The sequence below is a fragment of the Phaseolus vulgaris genome, chromosome 8 (genome assembly GCF_051622355.1).
Source record: "Phaseolus vulgaris cultivar YP4 chromosome 8, ASM5162235v1, whole genome shotgun sequence".
In the NCBI taxonomy this organism is placed as follows: domain Eukaryota; kingdom Viridiplantae; phylum Streptophyta; class Magnoliopsida; order Fabales; family Fabaceae; genus Phaseolus; species Phaseolus vulgaris.
The window spans coordinates 15,749,994-15,767,611 of NC_143505.1; the positions used below are offsets into that span (position 1 = coordinate 15,749,994).

General features: G+C 30.7%; 1 protein-coding gene across 5 annotated transcripts; it reads right to left on the reverse strand.

The window, feature by feature from the left end:
• Nucleotides 1-7,576: 7,576 nt before the first annotated feature.
• Nucleotides 7,577-14,124, reverse strand: ALG10 (DIE2/ALG10 family). 5 transcript variants are annotated; one of them, XM_068631510.2, is made up of 9 exons: nucleotides 13,862-14,124; nucleotides 12,334-12,563; nucleotides 12,139-12,227; nucleotides 10,747-11,080; nucleotides 9,560-9,824; nucleotides 9,267-9,404; nucleotides 8,967-9,168; nucleotides 8,106-8,248; nucleotides 7,577-8,024 (listed from the first exon to the last, which is right to left on the reverse strand). In XM_068631510.2, exons 2-9 carry the CDS (start codon nucleotides 12,421-12,423, stop codon nucleotides 7,765-7,767), a joined length of 1,521 nt encoding a protein of 506 aa, XP_068487611.1. In that variant the 5' UTR covers nucleotides 12,424-12,563; nucleotides 13,862-14,124; the 3' UTR covers nucleotides 7,577-7,764. The 5 variants fall into 5 exon arrangements, with proteins under 5 accessions (XP_068487611.1, XP_068487612.1, XP_068487613.1 ...); XM_068631511.2 differs by having other exon boundaries at nucleotides 13,834-14,093; XM_068631512.2 differs by having other exon boundaries at nucleotides 13,850-14,085.
• Nucleotides 14,125-17,618: the final 3,494 nt, after the last annotated feature.

Genomic DNA, 17,618 nt, shown 5'->3' on the forward strand with positions numbered 1-17,618 from the left:
TGTGGACCGATTTTCTAAAATGGCTCATTTTATACCATGCCACAAGGTAGATGATGCTTGTTATATTGCAAATTTCTTCTTTAAGTAAGTTGTTAGATTACATGGGATTCCTAGAAACATTATTTCTGATAGAGATTCTAAATTCTTAAGCCACTTTTGGAGGACCTTATGGGGCAAACTTGGTACAAAACTCTTGTTTTCTACTACTTGTCACCCCCAAACTGATGGTCAAATTAAGGTGGTTAATAGAACTTTGGGTCAAATACTAAGATGCTTTATTTATGGGAATCCTAGGGTATGGGAGAATTTACTACCTCATATTGAGTTTGCTTATAATAGAGTAGTAAATTCTAACACTTCCCACTCTCCTTTTGAGGTTATTTATGGGTTCCATCCTTTAACACCTCTCGATCTTCTTCCAATTCCTGTACTTGATGATGTTCTACGCAAAGATGGTTTTGAAAAAGGTTCTTTTATAAAAGACTTGCATAATCACATCAAGCTACAAATTGATAAGAAAGTTGGCAAGTATGCTGAAAATGCCAACAAAAGGAGAAAGACATTAATCTTTGAAAATGGTGATTGGTTTGGCTTCATTTGAGAAAGGATCGATTCCATACTCATAGGAAGTTAAAGCTTTTGCCTCGTGAAGATGGTCCTTTTCAGGTCATCAAGAGGATTAATGATAATGCCTATGAGTTAGATATGCCTAATACTTTTCTTGGTAGTCATACTTTTAATATCAGTGATCTAACTCCCTTTTCTGCAGGTCTTCAAAATTCGTGGGCGAATTCTCTCCAACCCGGGGAGCATGATGAAGATCAAGTAGAAGAGGAAAGTGAGGCCCAAGCACAAGAACCTCAAGGAAGGATTACAAGGAGCAAGGCTAAAGTTTTGGGTAAAAAGCATCAAATGTTTTATCTTTTTGTAATTACCTATAAATTTGTAAATAATATAGGATTAGCTTTAGGAAGATGCCAAAAGAGGAAAACCAAAAGACACCTCTCATGTAAGGCTCTTAGGCGCTAATTTAGAGTAGGAACTAGAAGAATGACTCTTCAAACTCCTTTCTCTCTTAGGCGCTATTTTAGAGAAGGAACTAGAATAATGACTCTTCCAACTCCCTTGTATAAATAGAGGTACATGGTGCCATGTATCATAAGTTGAAAATGAATTTTTGAGTAAAGAAACTATACCAAATTGGTGAAAGAGTTGTGTGAGACTTGTTCTCTACTCTTCTTCCTAGTCTTATCTTGGGAGGTTCTTAGGACTCTTTAAGTTGCGGCATCCACTTATCTTGAAGCTTCTTCACCCTTCAAGTGGCGTGAAACACTCCAAAAATCATCAACCACATAAGTCCATCTCCTTTCATCTTCCATAATTACCCATTTGTTGTTTTCTTGTAGTTTTTCAATTTCAATCGGTTCAATTGTTTCATTTTGTTGTTTCCTTTCATTTGTTGCACTTGTTCTTCACTTTGTTAGGTTCCTTTCCTTTGTACATGTTGTTCTTGTTCCATTTTCCATAGAAACCCATTTCTATATTGAATTCTTGAGTTTCAATTGGTGAGTTTTGTTATTTGTTGTGTTTCAATCGATAGTTTTAATTCTTGTTGTGTTCTTGTTTCAAATCTTGTGTTCTTTTGTGTTCTTGATGAGTTCTTGAATGGTTTAGAATCTTGATCCAATTCTTGAATGATTTATAAGGGTTTTTTAACGAGGTCACGTAATATATTTTGATTGAAGCATTCTCGAATGTTTGTACAATGCAGTTATGAACCTGTTTACTTGCGTTAGAGGTCTCGAGAGCGAGGGAAATGCAGATTCGTAGAGAACGTCCCACTGTATAAATCGTTCAATTCCAAAATCTCTTGGGCAAAATGTGCAGGAAACTTTTTTTTTTCATTTTCTAATAGTATAATTTGTAAATCTTTCAAACTCTAAAATTTGAAATATAAAATTGTATTTTAAATTCTAAAATTTCAAAGATATTTTTTGAGTTTAAAAATACATTATTAACTCTAAAATTTGGAATACAAAATTGTGTTCCAAAATACCTCCCTTACCAGATGCACAACTAGATGAACCATGATGTCAAAAAAATATGGAGAAAAAAAAATCTCCAATTCACACAAGATAACTGGTTAAAAGTAGATGGAAGAGAAGAATGAGCACAAACGGGTTAAAAATAAAACGACGTATTTCTTTTTTGTTTTCTTTTGTTGCAATTTTTTTTATAAAAGCTTTTATGTTAGGCATCACTATGCAACTTGACATCTCGACTCGGTAGACACCTCAAGTAATAACAATCATATGCCATCACATGAAAAAAGTACCCGTCCCTGTCCAAGTCGGGGCAACACGGATGGATGCTACCTGGTTGATCCTGACAGTATTCATATGCTTGTCTCAAAGATTAAGCCATGCATGTGTAAGTATGAACTAATTCAGATTGTGAAACTGCGAATGACTCATTAAATCAGTTATAGTTTGGCCTACCTAAAAGAATATGTGTGACTTCCATTGGGACAACATCACACAAGACCTCATCTTTATATTTACCAATAGAAAATGCAATGAGGACTTGTTTGTTAACAATAATCCCACCTACCTCACTTAACCATTGTAATTTGTAATTTATAGGGCCTGTCATGAGAAATGGTAGACAATCCAAGCTAAAATTTCAACACGTGTAAATAGATTCCTTTTACATGATTATTTGTTTACTAAGTCCCGTAGCTTTACATCCCTTTAGACTTTTAGTCGATGATAACTTAAATATATCTTTTTCTCTTCATCTAAATTGTCTTTTAAAAACAAATAATTTTAATAGGAATAATAATCTACTATTTATTAACTAATTAATACAAAATATTTTAAAAAATAATAAATTGTACGTGACTCTATTACTCAAATTTCAAACACGTGTAAATATATTTCTTTTACATAATTGTTTTCTAAGTCAACTAATTTTACTTTCCTTTGGAGTTTAAGTAAACACAAAATCTTTTAAAAAATTAGATTCCTTTTACATAATTATCTAAGTGTTTTACATTCTTTTGGATGATAATTTAAATTAATCTTCTTTTTAAATAATGAAAAAAAAGAGAAATATGAGAGCATCTGGATGCAGTAACCGGATGGAAGAACGGCACACAAGTAAAAGTAAGCATGTAATAGTCATCTATTATTCAATAATAGTGAGCACTTTATCTTATTATATCCTCTCTTTAAAGAGGTTTCTCTGTTTTTTAACCCGCATAAGTACTCAATCATCATTCTGGACAATGTAAAGGAATTTAAATTCATCTTTTACTCTTAATCTAAATTGCCTTTTAAAAACAAATAATTTCAAAGGAAATAATAATCTACTCTTTACTCAATGATTAATACAAAATATTTTAAAAAAAATTGTACATAACTCTATTACTTAAATTTCTTAGACATAATTGTTTTGTAAGCCCACTAGTTTATTAACTCATTAATACAAAATCTTTTATAACATAAGAAATTGTCCATATTATTCAAATTTCAACACTCATAAATACATTCATTTTACATTAATTGTTTTCTAAGTCCACTAGTTTTACATCCCTTTGGAGTTTAGGTTAATGATAATTTAAATTCATTTTTCTCTCTTAATCTAAATTGCCTTTTAAAAATAAACAAATAATTTCAAGGAGAATAATAATATGCAGTTTATTAATTGATAAATACAAAATCAATAAAAAAATAAGAAATTGTACGTAACTTTATTACTCAAATTTCAATACGTGTAAATATATTTTTTTTTTTACATAATTGTTTTCTAAGTAAACTAAGTTTACTTTGCTTTGGAGAGTTTAGGTTACTGATAATTTAAATTCATCTTTCTCTTTCCATATATTTTTTTTAAAAACAACTAATTTCAAAGGGAATAATAATCTGTTGTTTATTAATTGATTAATACAATTTTTTTAAAAAAACAACAAATTGTAGGAGACGGTCCAACTAGAAGCAAAGATCTTGCCCCTTTATACTAACGTGATCTTCCTTTTGATGTCTTGGAAAGACCTAAAATAAAATCCATAGAAATATCTACCAAGGCATTGTTGGAATTGGAAGAGGGGTACACCAGCCATGGGGTTGCTCTTTAGATTTAGCCCTTTTACATGCTATACACTTATCACAAAAGCTATGTACGGATTTTCTCATGTGAGGCCAAAAGAAATGCTCATGCAAAGTATCAGTGAGTCTCCCCTTGCGTTCGAACAGACCTGCCCCTTGATTTCGTACAGCAAGGAAAAGGTCTGTTACGAACCGTTGTTGTATGTTGTGACCCTAGTAGGAATATGTGGTGACCACATTAGACTTCCTGCACTGTCCCTTTGCAAACTTATTCTAGAAATGTGAATTGTGTGTTGGTGTTGGTTTGGGTGGGCATGATGTCCGCAGAAAATGCGTTAGATCAGATTTTAGAGTCCATGAGTGTAAGGCAGTGTCCAGTGATCACAAATTCACTCAACTTAGATCATTGTTGTATGTGGTGACCTTAGTAGAAATATGTGGTGACCACATTATACTTCCTGCACAGTCCCTGTGCAAACTTATTATGTAAATGTGAAGACCGTGTTGGTGTTGGTTGGGTTGGGCATGATGTGGGCAAAAAGTGTGTTATAAGGTAACTAAATGTTTAAATTGATTGAAAACACTTATGATTTTTTTTTTATCAGCAATAAAAAAAATAAATAAATATGAATCACTTTAGGGTGGTCCAACCCATCTACAGAGTACAATAAGTCCCCTCATCTCTTCTATACAACCTTACCTTCTAAATTATAGAATAACAAACAACCCACCAACCGAAAAAGTACCTCTTATAAAAGCTCACTTAATTTAAAACATACAAGTCACAGGATCAATGCACCACTCGGAGTAAGTAAAACTAGCAGAAACAATTTTAGATGTTACCCAAGACCAAGCCTTTAATTGTGCCAAAGTGAACACTTCCGAAAGGTCGATCACCCCTCATTAGAAAATATGTTTATTCCTGTGCTTCCACAATTCACTAACTACAGCAATCCAAACACAATTCCAAACAACATTAACCTGGACATGAGCATTTATCAAATTAAAATGCAAGAAGTGAGCGGTTGGATCAACATGATCAACCGACGCAAACCCTAGTCATGCATAACACTTATTCCAGACTAACCAAACAATCCTGCAATAAAAAAACATGTGTTTTGTCGACTCCACTGTCATCCTGCAAAAACTACATACATTTCTTTTACATAATTGTTTTTTAAGTCCACTAGTTTTACATTCCTTTGAAATTTAGGTTTAAGATAATTTAAATTCATCTTTCTCTCTTTATCTAAATTGCCTTTTAAAAATAAATAATTTCAAAGGAATAATAATTTGCTGTTTATTAACTGATTAATACAAAATATTTTAAAAAATAAGAAATTTTACGTGATGCTATTACTCAAATTTCAACCTGTATAAATACATTTCTTTGACATAATTGTTTTCTAAGTCCTCTAGTTTTATATTCCTTTTAAATTTACGTTTAAGATTATTTAAATTCATTTTTCTCTCTTTATCTAAATTGTATTTTAAAAATAAATAATTTCAAACTGCTATTTATTAACTAATTAATACAAAATCTTAAAATAACAAATTGACTCTATTACTCAAATTTCAAATTTCAAGTCTAAATAGATTCACTAGTTTTATATTCCTCTAGAGTTTTAGTTAATGATAATTTAAATTCATCTTTTTCTCTTCATCTAAATTGTCTTTTAAAAACAAATAATTTCAAATAGAATAATGATCTACTCTTTATTAACGGATTAATACAAAATATTTTAAAAAATAAGAAATTTTATGTGACTCTATTACTCAAATTTCAACCTGTGTAAATACACTTATCTTACATAACTGTTTTTTAATTCCACTAGTTTTACATTCCTTTGGAGTTTAGGTTAATGATAATTTAAATTCATCTTAGTCTAATTTCAATACGTGTAAATACATTTATTTTACGTTTTCTAAGTCACTAGTTTTACATCCTTTTGGAGTTTAGGTTTAAGATAATTTAAATTCATCTTTCTCTCTTCATATAAATTGTTTTTTAAAAACAAATAATTTCAAAGAGAATAATAATTTTTTATTTATTAACTGACACTAGTACCCAAATTTCAACACGCGTAAATAGATTCCTTTTACATAATTGTTTTTGCACTAGTTTTAAATTTGTTTGCAGTTTAGGTTCATAATAATTTAAATTCATTTTTCTTAAAAAATAAGAAATTTTACATTACTCTTTTACTCAAATTTCATTTTTCTTAATTCGTCATCATCATTGAAAAAGGAAGAATGACATAAGAAGGTGTAGGCTTATTTTAGTGTTTGCCTAGTAATGAAGGTTAAAAGTTGTGTTTATTTATAAGGGTTGGACCATCCCTCAAATGATTCATATTTATTCATTGTTTATAGCTGATAATATAAAAAAAAAAACCTAAGAAGGCGTATTGGCACCAGAGAATTTTTTTCATTCGTTGAAATCATAATTTATAGGAATCGTAATTACGTTTGGTTGCTTACAAATATTGTTGGAAATATATATATATATATATATATATATATATATATATATAATTGAATGATTTAATAAGAATAATATGATACCATTTTCAATAAAGTTTTTTTTTTTTTTAATTTTAACTCAGAAAAGTTAGATTTTCTAGGATTGATTTTTTAAGAGATCAACTAAGCTTAGAAAACTTACTTTTCCAATCTTAAAGAGTTTGTGAAACTAAATTTTTCCCTTCCACCAAACCTCTTCTTAGAATTCATGTATTGATAAAAGGAATGTTCTAATAGCATTTACATTAGTCAAACCAAATATCCATTTTGTTTAAATTTTTGTGACATGTTATGACAGCGTAATAGGCAAGGGTCAACTAACAACTATTCTACTCCTCAAATAAAATCTCAGATTCAAACCTTTTAAATAAAAGGTGAAGTAAAAGACCTCATTAATGGTGATCAATCATATTCCGATAAAAGATTAATTATGAAGTTAATATATACTTTAAGCTCATAATATGATTAAAAAAAAATATTAGGCATAGGTTTGTATCCAGTATGTATACAACTTATCTCTAAGGGTATCCACACTTCAGAGCATATAATCAACCATAAAGGGTAAATGATTAATCTGATCACTCAACATGCAAGACAATATCAATTTTAACCTAAAAGATAAACAAATTGTCTTAGTTCTTTAATGAATAAAAATCCCCAGAACTCTGTTCTTATGTTAAGTTTCTTGAAACCATTTGGTTACTAAGATGCAACTTCAAGATCAATTTGATACTAAATCAGAGGTCATTATAATGTTCCGGAGTTAATTTGTAATTTTTGACACATGTTCGGAGTAAATACATTTTTTACTCATTCAATAACTAAATTAACAGCGTGTTAAACATTCAAGGACCAAAGTAATAATTTATAACAATATAAAATTCTCCTACTTACATTATACACAATTGTTTTTTAAATGAAACGTGGTAAACATCATAATTAGAAAATTCAACAAGAAAAATTAGTACTCTTCTTCAAGTAGTTAAAAGGTTTATCATATTAAGTAAAGATATTTAAATCCCTCAAAAAGATAACTAAGGAGATTTAAAATTCTACTCTTGTAAAACTGGTGGTAAAAGCCTCACAAAAAGGGTAGTTTCGCTGTGTTACAAATCTTGTTTTTCAATGAATTGAATCACCATATAAACCTTTGAATTCCAGGCTCATGGTCCCAATGGAAAGGCCGAAACAGAAACATTGACATTGTAAAGATATTGACAGTAATATACAGTATGCCTGTGAGAATCCAACTTTGATCATCCCTATTGTCACAATGAAGCACCAGGAAATAGAATGGTATGGTGTAGTATCTGAACTCTATTAGTGGAGCTGGTACAAGAACAGCTGCAGTAGCCAAGAAGTATGCCAAAACCCATATTTTACTTCTAAATTTTCCTGTTTGATAAAGGATAATAGTTATAATCCCACAAGCAGTTGAATAAAACAAGACTTGATAGTATGTCTGTGTACACTAACCCAACATGTGGATGATGGAAAGCCATGAACATATATAAACTGGGACCAGAAGGTATTTAATTGACCAGTGAGCCATTATAACTTTCCTCCAAAGATAAAAAGGGTAATGCCGATTATCAGCAAGAAGGTATGGATGTGCTACACTGCAAAAATTGAGACACAAGTGAGCCAGAAAGCTGAAAATTACACTTCATAGAGAATGCACCAGATTTTAGATAAAGGTTCTGTTTCGATAAATTTCTAATGAGCACTTGTAAAAGAAAATAAAAAGATAAAATAAATTAAACTTTTATGATAAGTTAAAATTAATTTATACATAGTATATAAAAGCTTTTTTTATTAAACTACTCCAAAAACTAATTTTAACAATGAGAGAAGCTTATTTCATTTTTACCTAAATAGGGTCATGGTAAAAGCTGAGTTATATTCTTGTAGTAGAGATTTAGAATGAGTTGGGCTTGATGAGAAAGTGTTGACATTCATGCAACCCAAGTGGAAAAGTTATCACATAGAACTGCTGGACAAACATTACTAAGAGACACTAAATAAGGGGTCCTGAGAATGAGCACATTAAGGACACTGGTTAAGGAATTAGTGAACAGAAGGTTTTCAGTAGAAATCATGGTGGGGGAGCATTGGTAATAATAAATGCTATATGTTCCTGTAGAAACTTTCCACTTCTAATTAGCATTCTCTATAAGTAAAAGGAAGTTGGAAAGAGAGCTTAACATTTTACAGTATTTAAGCAAAACTGCAAAAGCAGTCTATAAATTCATCACCACCAAACATGCATTTAATTGTTGACAATCAGAAAACAGATTCTGCTTGATAGTTTACTTAGTCATCTGAATCTGACATAACCTGAAAAAGTGTACTGAGAGCATGCCAACAAGGGCCAGGAACATCTGAAAAAAAAGAAGGGCCCTACTCTTCCGAAACATACGAAACAAGTCCACAGCCTGGTTGATAGTGAAATGCATAGGAGCCTGAGCCAGTACAGAAACCAAACTAAAATAAAGCATCTGAGCAAAATGTGGGGTAACTGCGTGTGCTTCTTTTGCACCTGCAATGTCAGCAGGATACGTGTGAGAAAGAGGGTCTTTGGGGCCCCTACGGGACCCAAAAGATCATCACTAGGGAAAACAAGAAAATGAATGTTACCCAGAACAATACTTCCATTCCAATAGACAAATAAAATAAAGGTCACCACCACCATGAGAAAGGGGCTAAATGAAATTAGAAGCTCCCTTTTCATGTACCATAGTGTTAAAAGGATGGCCCATAATTCATCACCAAAACCTGCAAAATAATATCAATGTAAATGTATTCTATATATTGCAAAATAAGGTAGTTAGAGGATGGGATTAACTTTTTGTCTATCTACAGTTATTTAGTTTATTTTCCTAGGCGCATAAAATAGAACTCATGGTTTTCTTAAACATGAGAAAGCAAACCTGAATAAGAGGAAGGAGAAGAATCATGTGACGATGAGTGTTCAATAGTATTCCCAGATTTAACAATTTTTCGCTTTCTCAGATTGAAACCCTCTGTATTAGTACCAATAGCATATTCTAAACCATGCTTGACAGACACATCTGACTTGACAGATTTTGTATTTTGCTTTCCATGACTCACAGAAATATTTATGATACCAGTGCATGCAACAAGAAGCACCCATATAATATTTGTTTGTCGAATAACAACAGCGAATGCTCCAATCTGTATCAATAAACTCCAATGCATTACCACCTCTGTAAAATAGAATGACAATACAATCTAGGTATGCTGCTAAAAGTATCTATATATAGGAATTATCCGTAAATCTATTCATCAAAAGTTGTGTTGTACAGCCAAAATTGAAAACCAAGAGATGAAATCTGTGTTTGATTTTTTTTAGTTTATAAAACAATTTTCAAAAACTAATTTTTAGAGAATAGAACTGAGGAAAAAGTTGGGACAGTGTAAGGAAGAACATAAATAATATAAAACTGCAAGTAGAAAACCAAAACAATTTAGAGAGCTTCTGGTTTTTTATACCAGAAACTAAAAAATAGATACTATTTTTTAAAACAGTTTTCAAAAACTACTACTTATAAAATATTTTCTTTTATTTTAAAAACAGAAAATAGTTATGAAAAATAGGATTCAAACAGGCCCTAAGAAATTTATGATCTAGAAGTAAATATACAAGAGATAAGGGATAAAAAAGATCCATTTGAATCAGAAATGGCTATAAAATAATCATACAAATTAATTCTATCAAAGTTGCTCTTTTTTTGGAATTTAGACCATAATGAAGAACTGATAAAGTAATATTTGAACTTACTCCTGCAATAAGCATACACACACACACACACACATATATATATATATATATATTATATACACACGTATGTGTGGTGTATGCATATATTCCTAGTTAAAAGTACACAGGATCAAAATGAGAAACAAATAGTCTTTCCAGTAAATATGTTCAATAGCAACAAAAAATAGGGCATCTTATCTGTAATATGTACACATACGTTCAACTGTTTTAAATGAGCCACAAGTTAATAAAATAAAGGAACTTATATAAACACAAACAGAAAAATATATCAATTTAAATATGTGGTTACAACATTAAAATCAAAATATACCTTACCAATGCACTAAACCAGTAATTTTTCTTCAAACTTGCTAGATACATAGCCAGTACTGTTGTAACAGATGCAACATCTGTGTAATAGAGGAAAGTGAAAAACCAGTGAAGGGGGTACAAGGATAAGACCATTGCATGAAGCATCGCATTCCTCTTGGTAAGTGTTGGCTTCAAGTGCGTAATTATGTCATATAAAATTACACTGCAGACAATTGCTAAGACACCATTAACTGATCGAAGGATTGCTGCAGAGCACATGTCAGAAAATGATGAAATAGCTTGTACAAAGTACAAGCCTGGAAACATAGAAGCAACATAGGCAAGTGAAAGATAGTACCTGCAAAAGTTATTCAATTGCAAAGATCAAACTTGACATTTGATACTGCACTATACTTTCAATAATTTATCTATGCAGAACTGTTTATGTTTGCTCAATCTAGAGATTTGAAAGACACTTCAAATATTATCTTCTGTTCGTACCAGATAGTTAAAAAGTGTATAGTATACGTATAAAGTTTTTAATTATTCAAAGTGGCTGAGGTTCAATACTATAAGTTTTTAGATTTCACCCATCCAATTAACAGCAAAACCAATGCGTAACTTTATGTTAGCTTCCATGAGTGTGATTCTCATTTGTTAATCATACTACACTTAGATTAAGCAATGCAAGCAACCAGTTATAAATTGCTATATTTGGAATTTTTATTCACTTCAATACATGGATGATGCTTCAACCGTGCTTAACCATAATCATTAAGAAACAATACCAGGAAAGGAACAACCTTTTTCTACATTTTTGTCAATTGTCACTAAAGCACAGAAGCAGATCAAAATGTTTATACCTATGCTTAGAGAATAATAAAACGTTCCCATATTCTCTGGAAAATTTCAATTTTGATTACATATTCCAATAACTGCTTCTGTTTCAAATGCACACGAAATACATCAGGTGCATCGCAACAATGAAATTAATCTAATACAAATAGTGTACTGAAAGTATAGCATACCCCACATATTGGTATCTAGCTAATCATTTATGAATGATTTCATACCTTCTGTTATTCATCCTACAATATGCTTTTTCTATACAATTTCATTTCATATAAATAATTTTATTTATTTTTGTTAATAAAAGTTTGGGAGAGGCAAGGCTGCCCCATTTAAAGGACAAGGCATGCCACATGCTTCAACAAGGATAAGCCAAAGGAGATTGTTGGCAGTGAGAGCTGAGCCTGAGCCTTTCAGTCAGGCTAAGAGCTTCAACCAATTGTACTTTTCTAGCTGAACTAACCCCCTTTGGCATAACACATAAGTAGTTGGTATAAGCTAGTGGGATAATTTTTTTCCTGAAGATGGGGCCAGAGGCAAAGGTACCAAGGATAAAAGAGAACATACAGGCCAGGAGGAGTGGTAATCATAGGGTCCCAACTTCCAAAATTTCCCTTGCAGTATTGCTTTGCCTGTGGTATATGAAATATCTCATCCTGCAAATCATGGATCTCAATCATAATGAATGAAGGGTAAATTTCTTCAGTATCAATATAAGTATCAACAACTGTCTGTTCTCCAATTTAATAAACTTTTTCTTACCATATATGGCTCAGGAACTATGCGATTAACCATTATGGAGGCAGGAATAACACATAAGCTCATTATTGCTGCAAGAGCTATTTTCCCCATTTCCTCCTCTATCTTCAATAATAACAGGACCACAATGGCAACAATAATTCAAGATGTCAAAAGGCATATATCAATGTCATGTGCAAAAGCTACGACTCAGCATGCTCAAGCTGAATTCTCACCCTCACCCTAAAATTTCACTGAACAAACACATTGAAGAAGCTATATAAATTGTATAATTGATGTAGAAATCTTTCTTGTGAATATGAAATTGCATTACCAAAACAGGGAATACTACAAAGACCTTTATATATCCAAGTACCACATGAAAAGCATAATAGGGTGCAGTTATCTTGACAAAGTTAAAAATATATACATTTCAAAGGTGAAAGAAATGAGTTCCCTGCTAACAAACATGCATTCAAAATCAGCCCAATCCCAAAAGTGACAATTTCTAGTTAGTATTAAACTATTCCATTCAATGGCAAACCTTCTATGGAAATTGTAATGCGTTTCTAACTAAGTCACAGTGAGAATAAGAAGTATGATTTGCAACACTTGCTATTGTGCGGAAGTGACTGCAATTGCAAGCACAATGCATTAGGAGTAAAAAATACTTTATGATGTGAACCACACTTAAAATCTAGTAAGTGTTAAGGGAGAAAATCTTATAGGAGAGTAAAAGCTGTAGATTCTACGTGGGTTGTGTTACATGTGGATAGTAAACCAGCTGATTAGAGAATTGGGAACCTTGAAAAGGGCACATAAACCAAAAGCTTTGTAGATCACCATAATCAGCAGAGACTTCACAATAACCACTCTCTAAGTCTAGGACTTGGTCTATGACTTGGCTAATCCCAACAGTGTAGAAAATAAAAAACATATACATAAAAAAATGGAAGTCCAATAACCGTATGCAGAAGCAATGTATCATAAAAGATAGCCCCGAATTCCTTCCATGCCCTCTAAAGATAAGTTTTATTTTAATTCTCAAGAATTTTCAAACTACAACCTTTATAGAATCTCGTAGTGTCATTGATAAGCATGTTTAACTGTTCCTCTCAAATCATGTTAGCCACTCCATAATTTGATGGCATTCCCCCAGAATGTGAATAACAATATTTCATGAAAAGAAAGAAAAAAAACAAGCACATAAATATGGTCATTCCTCACTGCATATTAAAGTTACCACATTCCCCATCTCCCAAATCAATTAACCTAACAAATGGTTTACACCCTCCAATTAAAGACTCTATCATTGTGCATTCTCTAAAATAACTAAAAAAAAGTAATTTTTATAATTCAGTGGAGTACCCATTTTCCCTCGTTAACACACCCATAACCTAATAAACCCATTTGTAAATACAATACTAGTTTCTACACAAAGACAAAATCCACAGAAGAGTTGCTGCAAAATATAAATGTGAGAGATAAGGGGGTCATAAAAGATGAAAAAAAAAACAAATATACCAAAAGGGTACCAAACCAGTATGTGTACATTTGCAGAGAGAAGCGGGTGATGCGGAGGCGCACTCTGAGACCTACGACGAAGGAAAGTGGTGACAGAGAAAGAGAAAAAAAACCCCTTTGAGCCCAATTTTGAAGAGGTGAAATGTTTTGATAAAAAGGATGAGCTCAAATGAAAAGGTTTCTGAAAGAAAATTGCTGTGCCAAATACTCTGCTGTTTGTTCAGTGTTCACAATTCTGGGTTTTGGGTCCCCCCAACCTTGTCTTTCTCTTTTACTTTAACTTCATAACTTAAATGAATACCATCAAGTTGAAATTAATTAATACTAATTACATTTACACTCTTTTTTTTTAAATTAAAATTATAGAACTTATTTTCAGTAAAAAAAATACTTTTAAATTTAGACTTGTATTGAAAAGCTGTACAGCAAAACGTTAATGAATTTAATCACACATTTTATAATTATTTATTTATTTATTTTATCTTAAAACAATGTTTTTATAAAAATATAACCTTTTGTATTTTATAAGTAAATTTATATTTGGTTTAGTTAACATATAAGAATCAAATACTTCTGCTTTCATATTTAAAATTTTAATTTTTAATCTTCAAATTTTTATTTATTTAATTTTTAGTCAATCTGCTAGTTATTAAAAAAAATAAAGGATGTAATTATTTTTTTTATTAAAAATATAAAAAGGCGAGTGTATATTTTAAAATTTGAGTGAATGTAAGTGAATTTTTTTCTAAAAATAATCTTGGAACAAAATATATAAATTTAAGAATATTTTATGTGATAAACTAAATTAATCAATTTTCCTAATTATATTGAAGTATTATAACTTTATCATTAGGTTGATTTTTAAAAGTTTTCATAGCTAATGAATCCATTTATGGACTCATAATTGTTGCAAAATAATATTCGTACAGGAATAGGGCAACAGGTGAGTTTATGTTTCCAAGATAATATTCACCAAGTGGGAAATTAGGGTTTGTAGTAAACTCCCCTTATTATCTCTATAAAACTCTATAGATACACTAAACTTGAAGTAGAAAAGCTCAAAACAAGTTTTCCTCCTAATGAGACTAAATAACAAAGAGCTTAACTAAATTTTAAGAACCAAAGGTAATAAGAAATAGGAAGAAACTTGATGCCCTCTTTTCTTGTGTTTGTGGTGAGAAATAAATGAGAGAGTGAAGGTTTGTATTTATAATCAAATCTTGACATAAATAAATAAAAAGTCTAGTTCTCCCTTAACAATTTACTTGACTAAAATCAATTAGAAAAAAAATGAAAGATAATAACAACCAATTCTAGATTAATCCACATTAACTATAATCACATAAATGAACAAACCTTCTTTTGTTATTCTTGGGTGGGGGTTTGACCCATTTATTTCCATTGCTTATAATTGGATTCAATCAATGGATTTAGAATCATGGGTTCATGATACAAGTTTTATTAAAAATCCTAAATTATGTATTCTAATTCAATAAATTTTTAAATGATTTAATTTTTTTATTTTAGCATCTACTTACATTGAATTAGCAGTGTGTTATCTTGATTTTCATTTTTCTAAAGTTTTAGATAAATTTTTTATATAATAGTATCAATGATGAACTAGATGAAACTTATAATAGATAATAGTGACAAAATTTACTATTAAATTTTTATTACTGCAAAGATAATTTTAAAAATGGTCTATGTATAATAAATTATTTTTATTGATCACTTCAAATAACTTAAACAACTATTTGATTATATATATATATATATATAATATAAAATAAATTTTACCCTAAAAACAAACACCAACTACACAATAAACTAAGTTATTATGAATTAATAAAATAATTTACATTTAAATATTATAAATTAATAAAATACTTTACATCTAAATATGGTAAATATAAGGTAATATATAAAATCAACCTAATTAGTTGATCAAGGACTAATTATACATACTTTTAAAGAATTAGTTAAAGACTAAACACAATTAAAAGTATTTAGAATCTAAGTTGTGAATGATAAAATAAATTAATAACTTATTTGCACTTAATGGAAAAATATTTAAGGATCAATTTGTAATTTAGGAAATTTTATGAACTTATATGCAATTATAAAAAAGTATTTAAAAGTTAGTTAAATTAGGAAAAACTTGATATAAATGAGAATTTATATGAAAACCCACACATGCTTTTATGAGTAAAATATTATTTAGTTTTACATTTTCAAAAAATTATTACCCTATTTATATTACTATCACATTAGAAGTTTAATGGAAAGAACAATTTAATTAAGATAAGGGCTTTACTCAAGGAGAGAAGCATGTAGACATTGTTTTTCCAAAGTTCATCACATATGGAGAAACATGTTCTGAAGAAAAAAATGCTCATTTAATTATCCTCTTGTTGTTATTAGATGGGGTTCTTTATGAAGTTGTGGAGAAGAAGACCTCAACAATATAAATATTGAAGCTGAAATTAAAAAAGTTATTCATGAAAAAGTCCATTTATAACAGAAAAGAAAACTCTTCTCACAATATGTGAAAGAATGTACGATACAAGCACATCTTGATGAACTCCATATATTTTGATTGAGCTTCGAGATGTATACATTAAAGTAGAAGTTGAAGATGCAACAAGCCTCTCTCTTGTCATCATATGACAACTTAATAAGTTCTGAGTGAAATTCTTGATTCACAAGGATGAAGCTTTCAAAATCTTTTTTTGCAAATTTTGCAAACATGTTTAAAAAAAAAGCTTATCAATTGTTTTTATTAGAAGTGATTATGGAGATGAATTAAAAAATGAAAACTTCCAAGCTTTTTTCAAAAACTATGACATCAACCATAATTTTTCAAGTCCAAGAACACCTCATTAGAATGGTGTTGTGGAAAGGAAAAATAGATCTTTAATAAGAGATGCCTTGAATGATGTTTAATGCAAACTTTACTCGTAAACACTTTTGGTTATAAGTGGTTAATACAACTTGCTATTTGAAAATAAAGATTGAACATTTTCTAGTTGTTGTGTAAACATATATTCAACAACGTTTAATCAAGGTGCACATTACAGTAAATGAAGATAAATATTCCTTGTCTGATGTGATGCTTTAATGTAGTGTATGTAATCGCACGTAATCGTAATGAAGAAAGAGAGGTTTTGATGAACCCTAATTGTAGAGAAAAATAAATATAAAAGAAACTTTTATTCACTTGTATATTAGAGAGTAAAATACATGGTGTATATATAAGAAAAAGATTAAGAGCTAGCTGAAACAGAAAAGGAAAGTTGGACCAAACAAACAAAACCCAATAATTTAAAATAGAAAATTAAATATATTAACACCCCCTTCAAGCTGGGGAGTAGATATTTGTCAGGCCCAGCTTGGATTTGAGAGTATAGAATTGTGCGGAAGCAAGTGGCTTGGTGAATATGTCAGCAACTTGCATTGCAGAAGTAATGGGTAGTAGTTTGAGGAGCCCAGAGTTAAGTTTTTCACGAACTAGGTGGCAATCAATTTCGATGTGCTTGGTTCGTTCATGAAAAACTTGATTGGAAGCTATTTGAAGGGAAGATTTGTTGTCACAGTACAGAGTTGCAGGCTGGGAGAGAGGAAGATGTAAATCATGAAGGAGGTAAGACAACCATTGTAACTCACATGTGGTGGTGGCAAGGGCTCTATACTCAGCTTCAGAGGAGCTGCGAGAGATAGTTGGCTGCTTCTTTGATTTCCATGATATTAGGGAGTCTCCTAAGTAGATGGAATATCCAGTGACAGAT